Source organism: Ranitomeya imitator, chromosome 3 (genome assembly GCF_032444005.1).
Source record: "Ranitomeya imitator isolate aRanImi1 chromosome 3, aRanImi1.pri, whole genome shotgun sequence".
Taxonomy (NCBI): domain Eukaryota; kingdom Metazoa; phylum Chordata; class Amphibia; order Anura; family Dendrobatidae; genus Ranitomeya; species Ranitomeya imitator.
The window spans coordinates 64082515-64096447 of NC_091284.1; the positions used below are offsets into that span (position 1 = coordinate 64082515).

General features: G+C 39.8%; 1 protein-coding gene across 48 annotated transcripts in view; it reads left to right on the forward strand.

Moving 5' to 3' along the window:
- The window catches only part of ROBO2 (roundabout guidance receptor 2), a 1525058-nt gene extending 1515139 nt beyond the window's left edge, over positions 1-9919 (forward strand). For 24 of the 48 annotated variants that reach the window (XM_069760932.1, XM_069760914.1, XM_069760925.1 and 21 more), the window contains 2 exons: positions 5139-5336; positions 7494-9919. In XM_069760932.1, coding sequence (XP_069617033.1) covers positions 5139-5336; positions 7494-7495 — 200 coding nt within the window. In that variant the 3' untranslated portion in view covers positions 7496-9919. The remainder of the gene's footprint in view (positions 1-5138; positions 5337-7493) is intronic. The other 24 variants (XM_069760937.1, XM_069760933.1, XM_069760955.1 and 21 more) reach the window with 6 other exon arrangements.
- The last annotated feature ends 4014 nt before the right edge of the window (positions 9920-13933 follow it).

Genomic DNA, 13933 nt, shown 5'->3' on the forward strand with positions numbered 1-13933 from the left:
TTTATGTATTATATAGCCAAGATGATTATCTATAAAACTAGATGGTGGCCCGATTCTAAGGCATCGGGTATTCTAGAATATGCATGTCCACGTAGTATATTGCACAGCCCACGTAGTATATTGCACAGCCACGTAGTAAATTGCCCAGCCACGTAGTATATTGCACAGTCACGTAGTATATTGTCCAGCCACGTAGTATATTGCACAGCCACGTAGTAAATTGCCCAGCCACGTAGTATATTGCACAGTCACGTAGTATATTGCCCAGCTACGTAGTATATTGCCCAGTGACGTAGTATATTGCCCAGTGACGTAGTATACATCACAGAGCCACGTAGTATATTGCCCAACCACGTAGTATATTGCCCAGTGATGTAGTATATTGCCCAGTCACAAAGTATATTGCCCAAACACGTAGTATATTGCCCAGTGACGTAGTATATTGCCCAGCCACGTAGCATATTGCCCAGTTACGTAGTATATTGCCTAGTGACGTAGTATTTTGCGCAGCAACGTAGTATATTGCGCAGAAACGTAGTATATTGCCCAGTGACGTAGTATATTGCCCTGTGACATAGTTTACAGCACAGAGCCTTGTAGTATATTGCCCAGTCACGTAGTATATTGCCCAGTGACATAGTATACAGCACAGAGCCACGTAGTAAATTGCACAGCGACATAGTATACGGCACAGAGCCACGTAGTATATTGGCCAGTCACGTAGTATATTGCTCAGTGACGTAGTATATTGCACAGCGACGTAGTATACAGCACAGAGTCACATAGTATATTGCCCAGCTACGTAGTATATTGCCCAGCCAGGTTTATCACAGGTTAAAAAATAAAAAATAAACATATACTCACCTTCCGAGGGCTCATTGTAGTCCATGGCAGCTTTTGGTCCCAGGGTTCGTATGAGCACAGGACCTGTGATGACGTCGCGGTCACATTACCGTGACGTCATGGCAGGTCTTTCTAGCGCAGGCGTGCAGGGCCTGTGATGACTGTGATGATGTCGCGGACACATGACCATGACATCATGGCAGGCCCTTCTCCCATACCATCTTTGCCAACAGAACCTGGAACGGAAGATGGCGGCCGGCGCGAGCGACTATGGAGGGTGAGTATAGCAGGTTTTTTTTTTTTATTATTATTTTTAACATTACATTTTTTACTATTGATGCCGCATAGGCAGCATCAATAGTAAAAAGTTGGGGACACACAGGGTTAATAGCAGCGATAACGGAGTGCGTAACCTGCGGCATAACGCGGTCCGTTACCGCCGGCATTAACCCTGTGTTAGCAGTGACCGGAGGGGAGTATGTGGGCGACAGGCACTGACTGCGGGGAGTAAGGAGCGGCCATTTTCTTCCGGACTGTGCCCATCGCTGATTGGTCGCAGCAGCCATGACAGGCAGCTGGCGAGACCAATCAGCGAATGAATAACCGTGACAGAAGGACAGAGGGACAGACAGAAGGACAGACGGAAGTGACCCTTAGACAATTATATATAAGATGATATCACATTCGGAGCAGTAGTGGATAATGAGATATGGAGCCTGAAAACCAAAACTTCAAAACATTGTTACCCTTTTGATTGTCAGTGTACATCTTCAAATGCCAAAAATGTCAAATATGAAACATTCAAAAACAATTGCAAACGAACATATGATTTTTATTTTTTAATTAGTTTTCTGTATTTTATGTAAATATCTCCAAACCGTTACCAACTCGCACTAGCAGAGAATTATCTCTAGAGGACAAGTAAATCCGCTGTTAGGGAGCCTAACCACATCTTCATTAATGATTGGCAGGTTTTTGCCTATGCAGAGTGTACACAGAATGCTGGCAATCAGTGGTATGGGCGTGGTTATACACAGCTCAGTGTTCAGAGAACTGATAGATCTGCACCCAATAAAAGTTATTTTATTGAAACTGCAGCAAGAGCCCACTAAGTGAAATCAGGGTATCTGCCCATACATTTTGCTGCTCTCAGATAGAGTAGCTAAAACCTGGCGACAGATTCCCTTTAAAGGTGTTTGCAAGCAGGGGAAAAATGAGGTGTAACATGTCTGTGTATCTAAAAACATTAGGAATGGAAATGTGCAGCAGGGAAAATGAAATTAAAGGGGTTATCCAGTGACAGCCCATTGACAGAGCAGAGTGGAAGAGAAAGAACTGCTTTGTCATCATGACATTACAGGAAGCAGAATTGAAAACAGGTGTGCTTCTGTGACCGCTCTAAGCTGGGAGAGATTGCCACAGGGCAAAACAGGCAGGTAGTTAGCAACTCCCTGCCGATAAGTGATTAACTGCTCGGGCGGGGGAGGGGGGTTCCCTTTTATCTCTGTTCACTAAAGGTACTGGTGCCTATTCTGTATATGAAATTAGGAGCGCAAATTGTCTCTTCAGACTGGAACAGGACTTGAACTCAAGTGCCACCTGTTGGAAGTAGTGATTCTAAAAGTCAATATTGACCTTTCAACAAGCCTTGCTATATGACTTAGGATAAAAGCCAAATCTTTCAAACATTGTCATGTGGCAAGGCTCGTAAAAGAGTTGTTATTGACTTTTAGGATTGCTACTTCCAATAGGTGGCACTAGAGTTCAAATTCTCGTCCTCTCGGAAGAGACAATTGCATATTTAACTTCTCAGAATAGTACTGCATGGCCCATATGTCTCCTCACACTGGCATGTCAGGCCAAGCATGTCACTCTCCACAAAGAGAGACGTTACCTTTGAAATTAGAAAAACACACTTGTTCTCCAACATGCAGCAGCAGTCTTACACAATGGCTTTGTGTTGTATTGCAGTTCAGCCTCATTTATTTAAATGGAGTCATTCATCAGTTTTTCCCTCTGTGACCTGCTGATATGAATATAGAGTTGATGGGAGAGCACTCGATTCATACTTATCGCCATAGTTATGCATGTTGCATGTATTTTGCATGAGCAAGGAATTCAACTATTCACTATATCTGCAGTCTTGTCATGGCCAGTGTCCCAGGTTCTCTTCACTGAATGTTTCCCGACCCTCTTTCTACTGCTTTAACCCCTATCTGACCTCGGACGGGATAGTACGTCCGAGGTCAGATCCCCTGCTTTGATGCAGGGCTCCGAGGTGAGCCCGCATCAAAGCCGGGACATGTCAGCTGTTTTGAACAGCTGACATGTGCCTGCAATAGGTGCCGGCAGAATTGCGATCTGCCCGCACCTATTAACTAGTTAAATGCCGCTGTCAAACGCAGACAGCGGCATTTAACTACCGCTTCCGGCCGGGCGGCCGGAAATGACGTCATCGCCGACCCCCGTCACATGATCGGGGGTCGGCGATGCGTCAGGATGGTAACCATAGAGGTCCTTTGGACCTCTATGGTTACTGATCGCCGGTAGCTGTGAGCACCACCCTGTGGTCGGCGCTCATAGCACACCTGCAATTGTGCTACATAGCAGTGAACAGCAGATCGCTGCTATGTAGCAGAGGCGATCGAGTTGTGCCTGCTTCTAGCCTCCCATGGAGGCTATTGAAGCATGGCAAAAGTAAAAAAAAAAAGTTTAAAAAAATGTGAAAAAATAAAAAAAATATAAAAGTTTAAGTCACCCCCCTTTCGCCCCAATCAAAATAAATCAATAAAAAAAAAATCAAATCTACACATATTTGGTATCGCCGCGCTCAGAATCGCCCAATCTATCAATTAAAATAAAGCATTAACCTGATCGCTAAAAGGCGTAGCGAGAAAAAAATTCGAAACGCCAGAATTACGTTTTTTAGGTCGCCGCGACATTGCATTAAAATGCAATAACGGGTGATCAAAAGAACGTATCTGCACCAAAATGCTATCATTACAAATGTCATCTTGGCACGCAAAAAATAAGCCCTCAACCGACCCCAGATCACGAAAAATGGAGACGCTACGAGTATCGGAAAATGGCGCAATTTTTTTTCTTTTTTAGCAAAGTTTGTAATTTTTTTTCACCACTTAGATAAAAAATAACCTAGTCATGTTAGGTGTCTATGAACTCGTACTGACCTGGAGAATCATAATGGCAGGTCAGTTTTAGCATTTAGTGAACCTAGCAAAAAAGCCAAACAAAAAACAAGTGTGGGATTGCACTTTTTTTGCAATTTCACCGCACTTGGAATTTTTTTCCCGTTTTCTAGTACACGACATGCTAAAACCAATGATGCGTTCAAAAGTACAACTCGTCCCGCAAAAAATAAGCCCTCACATGGCCAAATTGACGGAAAAATAAAAAAAGTTATGGCTCTAGGAAGGAGGGGAGTGAAAAACGAACACTGAAAAATGAAAAATCCCAAGGTCATGAAGGGGTTAAGTGACAATAGTAGCATCCAACCAGGAGATTGATATAGCCAGTACTCGAAAGTAGAGTGAAGGGGCTTCAATGCATTCAGTGGAGAGAGCCACGGACAGGGCACATGATGAGATTGCCATGGGGCACCTACGATTGGAACGCAAGGTGGATGTGTCAGCTTCAAAGGCTCCCTTAAAACATGACTGTACTGCAATACCAAACCTAGTTTAGAGATAAGAATGGGGCTGTTTCCTGAAAATGGCAGCCAAGTATTTGTAATCTTATACATATACAACTATAAAAGTAATAAAAGCTAATGTGAGCGAAACAATTCCACTGCAGCATCCACAATACAGTAACTTAGTTTTTATCTAATAGTCATTCCTTTATGATGTGACATATGCTGAACTAAACATATTTAATGCCACATCATCAAATAGTTGCAGCCTAAATCTAATTAAGGGCTAATGACACACTGACAATTATCCCCATGAAAGTGTATTCCAGCATATCTATAGCTCTGTTATTATTTTTTCTATAATTGCCCATTTAGAAACCACATATAATGTGCCCAAATTGATCTTGTATTCTAATTAATGGTGATATTTTAAAGATCAGCGGTTTCCTAAAATATCAACAAGAGCAGAAATCAAAGTAATTAGACAGGTGCGGAAGCAATTTAAGCACAAGCTCTCACAAATTCACCTGCTAAATAATTTGCTAAATAGTCGTAGTAGAAAGTAGATCCTTAATGTGACATTACATGTATAGAAAGTCATTTCATTAAGGAAATTGAGGGATATTTTTTGTTCATTGTTTCACAGATGAAGTGCTGATGCCGTACAGCAAGCCATGTTTTCCTTCACCCGGAGGCCATAGTTCTACAGGAACCAATTCTTCAAAGGAGTCCACTGGACCAAGGAAAGGCGACATTATGAGAGGTCACCAACGTAATGCCATTGATTTTCTTGAAGTAGGATATTTGGGACCAAACAGTCAAGGACAGTTTACAGGTGAATTATGTAAGTAGTTATGTGAGGGCTCGTTAACGGACTAAAGGTTCCTACTTGATACACAAAGACTTGGTAGATATCTTACAAAACATTCTGCACCTTATCAAAAAAATAAAAGGGTCCAAATCCATTGTGTTTATACAATCCCAACTTGTTATAAGGAACTCTTATCGATTAGCTGATCCCAAAATGGTCCGAGATCCAAGTGATCAGCTGAAGTTTTTGGAAAAACCTCGCAATGAATGTTCAGTTTTGCTACAGGTGCCACCATGGGAAAATGTATGAATCACACAATTCCCGTTAAATCAAACTGTACTTGCTAAGGTGGATGTGGTCGTGTCTGAGCCCTGGAACCTAAAGGAGCCCAAGATATCCCTTTGGACAACATAAGAAGACCAATTCTATTACAAACTTGTGATAGTTGTGTTGGAGATGTTGAATTGGGGCCCCCAAGCTCAAGGTACCCCACTCCTTCAACTCAATAGGGTGTTTGCGTAATGGGAGACTTGACTGATCCTCCAAGGTGAGAGACAATTTTTACCACCACCCTCCACTTTGGCTGGGAGATGATAATGTTAGCCAGAAGAATCTCTTGTATATACTTATTACCCTATCAGAGTATATGAAAATGGACTCTAAACTAGACAGAATTTTTAACTTAAGACATTGACCCTCATCCGTTACCTTGATCAGCTTTGGTGCTTAACTTGGGATCTGCATTAATCAATGTATTTCTGGAGTCCGAGTGACTTTTCAATACACATTGGAAGATTTACAAAGACTATTGTGTTGTACATCCGTCATAAAACACAATTAGTGAAATGCAATTTTTACTGTTCTTACACCATAAACTGAAATTATCACTACTGTATATCAGAAGTGACCGATCTCCTAGGCAAGGAGCACAGTGCTTGTCAGAGGTATCTGGACCTCATTAGTGCCCCTGTGCTTCTCAGATGACGAGGGGCAAAAATGTCTCTGATACCAGCATTGGAGAATGCAAAGTTTGGACAAATGTCGCAATTATGCTGCTGGTCTGAACTGTCAATCAATCAGTAGCGCACCATCCTGTGGCCAGCAGGAAGCCTGGAAGCATGAGAGCAGTGCATCCCGGAAATCATATAATGAGAATAACCCTTTAAAATTGCCTTACACGAAGACCTAAGAGAACTTATCAGCTAAGAATAAGCTTATTCTGCCAACAGCTATTGCTATACACCACCTCATACTTATGCACACTTGACATAGTGGACCATGAATGTATAGGAAATGTACTACAACATTGAATTGTCATAATGTTATCCAACCTACTTGATCTTTTTTTCCCTATCATCAGCAGTCAGGAGAGAGTTGACACACCAAAGAAACTTGGCCAGCCCAACTAAAACAAGCGTGTTTTGTCAATATTAATCTAATAGGTGTGGGTATTTTTCTATAAGATAAATAAACTCATCAGGGACTGACATGGTGCAACCTGTGCAGTCACACTTCCCACAGGGGCTCAAATGGTAATTTGGCCATATCCACCTACAAATAATATTGGAAGGGACCTCCAGGGTCATTGTGTCCAACCCCCTGCTCAATGCAGATAAACCATCTCAGACAGATGTCTGTCCAGCCTCTGAAGACTTCCATTGAAGGAGAACTCACCACCTCTCGTGGCAGCCTGTTCCACTCATTGATCACCCTCACTGTCAAAAAGTTTTTCTAATATCTAATCTGTATCTTCTCCCTTTCAGTTTCATTCCATTGCTTCTCGTGTTTCCTTGTGGGAATAAGAATGATCCCTCTATCCCTTCAGATATTTGTAGACCGCTATTAAGTCTCCTTTTAGCCTTCTTTTTTTGCAAGCTAAATGGTCCTAGGTCCTTCAAACTTTCCTTGTAGGGCATAGTTTGCAGTCTGCTCACCATCCTGGTAGCTCTTCCCTGAACTTGCTCCACTTTTCAGTGTCTTTTTTAAAATGTGGTGCCCACGCTGGACACAGTATTCCAGATGAGGCCTCACCAATGAGCAGTAGAGGGGGATAAAGTGGTGAATTATGATAAGCCATTGTTCTTGCACAGGGGCCCTGTTCTGTCTATCGGCTCCTCAAGTCAGTGAATATGTATTGAAGTCAAGTTTTGATGACATAACTCAATGTTTTCTTTCTATTCTCTTTCTTAGAGTACTGAAAAGCTACGATACAAGCTGCTCTATAGACCTATTGGTCTGGACTGATGAAAGTCACGAGGGAACTTAAAAAAAACAAAACAGTGCAATGGACATTCATTTATTTATGTAGGATTGGAAGGACTGTAAATGCAATGTAAAGCCACAGAAAGTCACACATATCCCACAGACGATTTACTTTCTCCTTCTCTAATATACACACCATCCACCTTAAATATTTCTCGCCAGAAATACACAAAAAAGAGGAATGAGGAATCGGCATCAAGGATGAAAAAAGAAAAAAAAAGGCATTTTGGCTTTGTATATATTGTTTTTTTTTCTTTGATTGCATTCCTATGCAAGCTTGCCCTCTTTTGTTCATATTCTTCTTCTTAATATTATTGTCTGTCTTTATCGTTCTATTGTACTATACTGTATGTGAATTAATAGGCTGTGGTGCCATATAAAAAAAAAAGAGAAAAAAAAAAAATTTTTGTTTAACTGTGTAACATTCATGTTTAAATTTTGCACTGCGATTTTTATTTGATGATAAGCACAAAACCTTACTACTCCTTGTGACGCGGAGGGAAGAGACTGAATGTGACGGAACGGTCTGTACTAGAAAAAAACACATTGCATATTGCTACAGGTGCTATATCTGTGCAGGATCACGAGTGGTGTTACCCGGCTTACAGGGAAGGAAAGAAAAAAAAAAAGATTCCGGCAAAGAGATTGGAACCACAAGGATCTAAACTAAGCAATATGTTTGTTTTTTCTTGCTTTCAATATGGTGAAGATCTATGTCATTGTTATGAGAGTATGAATACATGTATTCACTTGTGGACGTGCATGTATGTACAATTTATATTTATATATGAGCATATATTTTTGAATATGCGCATATATAAGTCACGCACATTTGTGTATATTAGCAGACCCACTCTGGTAATGTTGACTTGAGTGGACTTTTTTTTTTAACCTCCTAATGTCTGAGACAGTTGTTGGATAGGTAGAAAACCCTTAAATATGTACATTTGGGGGAATTCAGACCATTTAGTAAATATATTCCATTCTCTGTTGGTTCAAAGAATCAACCGTAGAGACACACGACTTCAATGTTTGGTTTCCTCCACCATGGATCAATGAGCAGTCTTCACTATACTTAATATCCGCCTGACCATAATAAAGTAATACTTTACCCAGAACCATCATTAAATGAATCTGGGACTATACTTTATAACTGGAAAGTTGAAGCAGCTAATTGTCTCCCAGTTCCGATACTTGTTGGCCCAACTTATTAGAAGGTGGTCAACGTTATCCGGAATTCGGACCTTAGTCTCGACACATACCTATATATACTTTTTCTTGTTTCACATACAAATTCTGATGCTCATGTAGAACCCAAATCATTAAATATCTTTTGCACTAGAATTTCATCAAAGAGATTGTGCAGGGGTTTTAGTTTTTATTATTTTGACTCACAATACCTATAGCAGGATGAGGTTGTCAAATAGGCACCTATTCAGAAATCCTACCCATTTATTTAGGATTTATGCCTTCACTGGTCCAATTACCAACTTACAATATGACTGTTTGCCCTCACAGGAGAATAAACCTTCTTACCATGGAGCTGGGGTACAGGCCACATTCTGTTCAGTAGTGCTGCAGCCTATAACATAATTGCCATCATTGTCTCAATGCATTAGTACCCAACAATTCAACTTTTTTTATAATAACTAAATACTGGGCTACATTTAATGAGATTTCATTTTACATAAAAAGAACAGTTGATCAATTCGCTTTAGAACAAGTGCCGTATTTTTGGTCAAAGTGGGATCCGACCAAACATCTAATCACACTCAGACCAATGTTAAGCTTTGCACATCAGATTTTTTTTCCCGGACTGAGCCAATCCAAGGAAAAAACTGCTGGATGCCTGAGTTTGATCTGATATTTGGACCATGCAAGTCAATGACATCTGAGTGCAGTCCGATTTTCACGGACTTACAGAATGGAGAAGAAGATATTGTTTTCATCATCTTCTGATCCGAAAGAATCTGATTGTACAATGCAGACACTCTGATCAAACTCTGATTTTGATCAGATTGTCATTTGCACAATCAGCCCGATTCACTCGAATGAGAAAATCTACGCTCGTCTGCACCTGCCCTTATAGAAGGGTTTTCCGTGTGCTTATTAATACCAATAAATACCAAACCAAATTGAGGACTGAGGACTTGATACTTGTTTTCCCATGTCCCTCGTTTGGTCTGAGAAGAAGGGGATCCTCATTACCCATTAAAAGGATAAAGCTTATCTATTCTGGACCCCAAATCCGAGAGCCTTATTATTGGATTTCTCACTTCTAAGAACGCCCTTTAATTACAAGTTTCCTTTTGCTAGAACTTTTATACGGTAATCTAAATTTGCTATTTTATTCCAATTAAAAAAAAAAAATTAACCATAAATTGCAACTGAAATTCAGTGATGTAAATAAATTTTCAATAACTTTATTATGTAGTACACGGACAAAAACATTCCCAATTTAACGCCATAGATACCGATGACGGATTGAGCTTTATGTACTGCCTAAACGCAAACTAACTATTCTGTGTATCAAGTACCAAAAATACAATTTCTGCCATTAAACTGTCTTTCGAGAAGTTATTTGGAACTCTCATTTCCCAATCTTGCAGTTCGGATATTTTACACCTATTGTGCATATTTGGTGTCGGATAGTTGGGGAGATACATGGATCAATAGGAGTGGTAGGTGAAGTACCACATTACATTAGGTTGTATCCAATTCTGTCCTATAGGCCATTTTATAAAAGTCTATCAATGTAAGCAATGTTTTTTCTTGCATTTCTCTTTGTGGTTTTATAAAGAATAAATGCAATGTACTTGCTTCATCCCCAATGGAATATTTTATATATTGTACCTAGGATTTGATAATCTATTGAAACACAAGCCCGTGAAATATTGATAACTGCCTTTTTTTTCTAGAATGTTCTTTTTTTATTTTATGAAATATATTGTTCTTTATAGAATTTATAGGAAATGCTAACCTGACAACCCACTGAAGTCACTAATATGTCAGTTCTTCCAATGTTTGTTCTACCTTTTCCGTTGGCAAGTGGTTGTAACAGTATTAAAAAATGTGCGTTTTCATGAGATTGTCACGCTGGTAAATATTTTTCTTGTCATCACGGACGTTTTCACCTGTGTAAATTTGGTCACAAGCCAGGGTCAAATGTTTCTTTTTACAAATATGAAAGGACTTGTTCTTATGAATTAACATTCTCTGACTGAATAATACATAACAAAAGATAAAAAAAAACACTTCTGTGTCTTCATCTCTTTTACTTACCGCCTGTCATTACGTCCGGGGCCTGGCTGGTGTCTGGAAGTTCTCAGCTATGGCAAATAATGCCATCGGCGTATTCGGACTGCTGTTGTGCGGTGGAAATAAATCCAATAAATAGCAGAAAATTGCCTCTAGGCAGCGATTCCATTAAGAAAAAAAAGAGACTGGATGGATGAATTTTGGTTGGCACTAGAATCTCTCTTCATCAGCACTTGTTTCTTTCCTTCATTGTATTCTTCATGTGTTGTCCAAGACATAATCTATCGTTAGGACAGACCGGTAATGCTTGACCGCGGTGGTTTTTATCCCTATCGATCAGCGCGATCAAAGGACTTCAGCTCATCCCATAGAGGCACTTCAGTGACTGAACTTTTCATGTGAACGTTATTGTTCTTATTTGAAGGGATCATGAAGATTGGACTCTCCGCTCCAACATTCAATCACCGAAACCCTATTTTAAATTGGTTGTCCAAATCACAAATGAATTTTCATTCTAAATAACTTTTTAATGCCATAATCTAATCTTTTTTTTATAATATACTTTAATTAAAAATCCTCTATCCTTTGCTAACTACACTATCTAACTGCTTTATTTTTTCTACTTCCTTTTTGATAAAGCTTGATGATGATATTTACGGGGGTGGCGCTAGTTTCTGAAATCTGGGTATAATCCTACAATGCGCACTGACCGTGCACTCTGTTGCTTGCTTGTTACTCCTGATCTGAGTCAGCAGGCGAGCACACTGTCACTGTGCACAGTGAAAAGAATCTGCTGAGAATCTTTCGAAATTGACAATGGAAACATGCTCAGTAGAGTAGGGGCTAGCCCAGACCCTGAATGGGATGTTACTATTGATGCTTTGTTTCAGGGAGGGGGCAGGGGCTACAGCAGTGACCTTATCCCAGCATGTAGTGAAATTATCAAACAATGTATCATCGAAAAGAAAGTAGAAAAAATCATACAAATAAAGATAGTGTAGGGATTTTTAAATAAAAATATATTAGAAAGTATATTAGATTGTGGCATTAAATACAGTTGACACCAGAAGTTTACATACACTATATAAAAAGACACACATGCATGTTTTTCTCAATATCTAATATGAAATCAGAATAAACCTTTCCCATTTTAGGTCAATTAGGATTACCACAATTATTAATATTTGACAAATGCCAGGATAATGAGAGAGAGAATGTTTAAGGCATTTTTATTACTTACTGACAAAGTCAAAAGCTTACATACACAAAGATTACTATACATTTAAACCATTCTGGACTGCCCATATGATGATGTCATGTGTTTGGAAGCTTCTGACAGGTTTTTTAACAACATCTGAGTTTACTAGAGACGCACCTGTCGATGTATTTTAATGCACACCTGTAGCTTCATGAGGAAGTCTAATAAGCCAAGATATCAGGAAGAGAATTGTGTACTTGCACAAGTCTAGCTCATCCTTGGGTACAATTTCAAGATATCTTAAGGTGCCTCGTTCATCTGTGCAAACAATTATATGCAAGTACAAAGAAAATAGGAATGTCAAGCCATTATACCGGAAGGAAGGAGACGGGCTCTGTGTCCCAGAGATGAATGTACTTTGGTCCGTCATGTGCATATCAACCCAAGGACAAAAGCAAAAGACCTTGTGAAGATAATGGTGAAAGCTGGTAAGATTGTGTCAATATCTGCAGTGACACAAGTACTTTATCAACACGGACTGAAAGGCCACTGTGCTAGGAAGAAGCCATTACTCCAAAAGAAACATAAAAAAGTCAGAGTAATGTTTGCAAATGCACACAGGAACAAAGACCTTAATTTTCAGAGACATGTCCTGTGGTCTGATGAAACTAAAATTGAACTTTTTAGGCAAAATGACCATTGTTACATGTGGAGGAAAAAGGGAGAAGCACGGAAGCCTAAGTACACCATCCCAACTGTGAAACATGGGGGTGGCAGCATCATGTTATGGGGTTGTTTTGCTGCAGGAGGGACTGGTGCACTTCACAAAATAGATGGCATTATGAGAAAATATTATGTGGCAATACTGAAATGGGTCTTCTAATGGATAATCACCAGAAGCATGCTGCCAAAATGATAACAAAATGGCTTAAGGATAACAAAGTCAATGTTTTGGAGTGGCCATCACAAAGCCCTGATCTCAATCCTATTAAAAATTTATGGGCAAAGCAGGTCAAGCAAGGCGACCTTCAAACCTGGATCAGGAACACCAGTTTTGTCAGGAGGAATGGGCCCAAATTCCGACCAACTACTGTGAGAAGCTTGAGGAAGGAGATCCCAAATGTTTCATTATTCTGGCATTTGGCAAGTATTAATAATTATGGTAATCCTAATTGACCTTAAACAGGAAAGGTTTATTCTGATTTCATGTCAGATATTGAGAAAAGCATGCATATGTGTTTTTTTATATAGTGTATGAAAACTTCTGGTTTCGACTGTATATAGGCATTTAAATTTAAAATGAATTTGTGTTTTGGACCACACCTTTTAAGGATGTGCTGTCAAGTGTTAGAAACTGGAGTACAGCTTTAACAATTCATATTAAAATCATTGTTAGTCTAGACCTTTAGTATATATTTCAAATGATAAAACATTCTTTTTATTTGTATGCTGTGATAGAAACACTTGAAAAGAAAAAAAACATAAGCCTCAATTTATCAAGACCAGCGTGAACAACTTGATGAGGGGATGTGAAGTCAAATGCCCTGTGGATACCCAGTGGTCAATTGGTGCTCTTGTCCACTGGCCCAAGATCGAATGGGCCAGGGCTCATCCCACTGAATGCCCACTCTCCTTTTATCGTGGGTGGAATGCTACTCAGACAACACAGGGTGAGGGTAAGGGTAAAGCAGTGTGGCAATACTTTTATTGACTCAAAGAAACAACAATAACATATAGAATAGTCCCAGCAAAATGCCCAAAATAATGAAAAATTACAGTGTCTCACCCTTATGCTCACACACTGGGATTAAATCAGCTGTGACTCTGGGGCTTCCAGTGCCAAATAGCCCCACCAGTTGTCCTCCTCTTTTGGTGGGCACCCACAGAGTGGAGGTAATGACAAGCTTAGGAA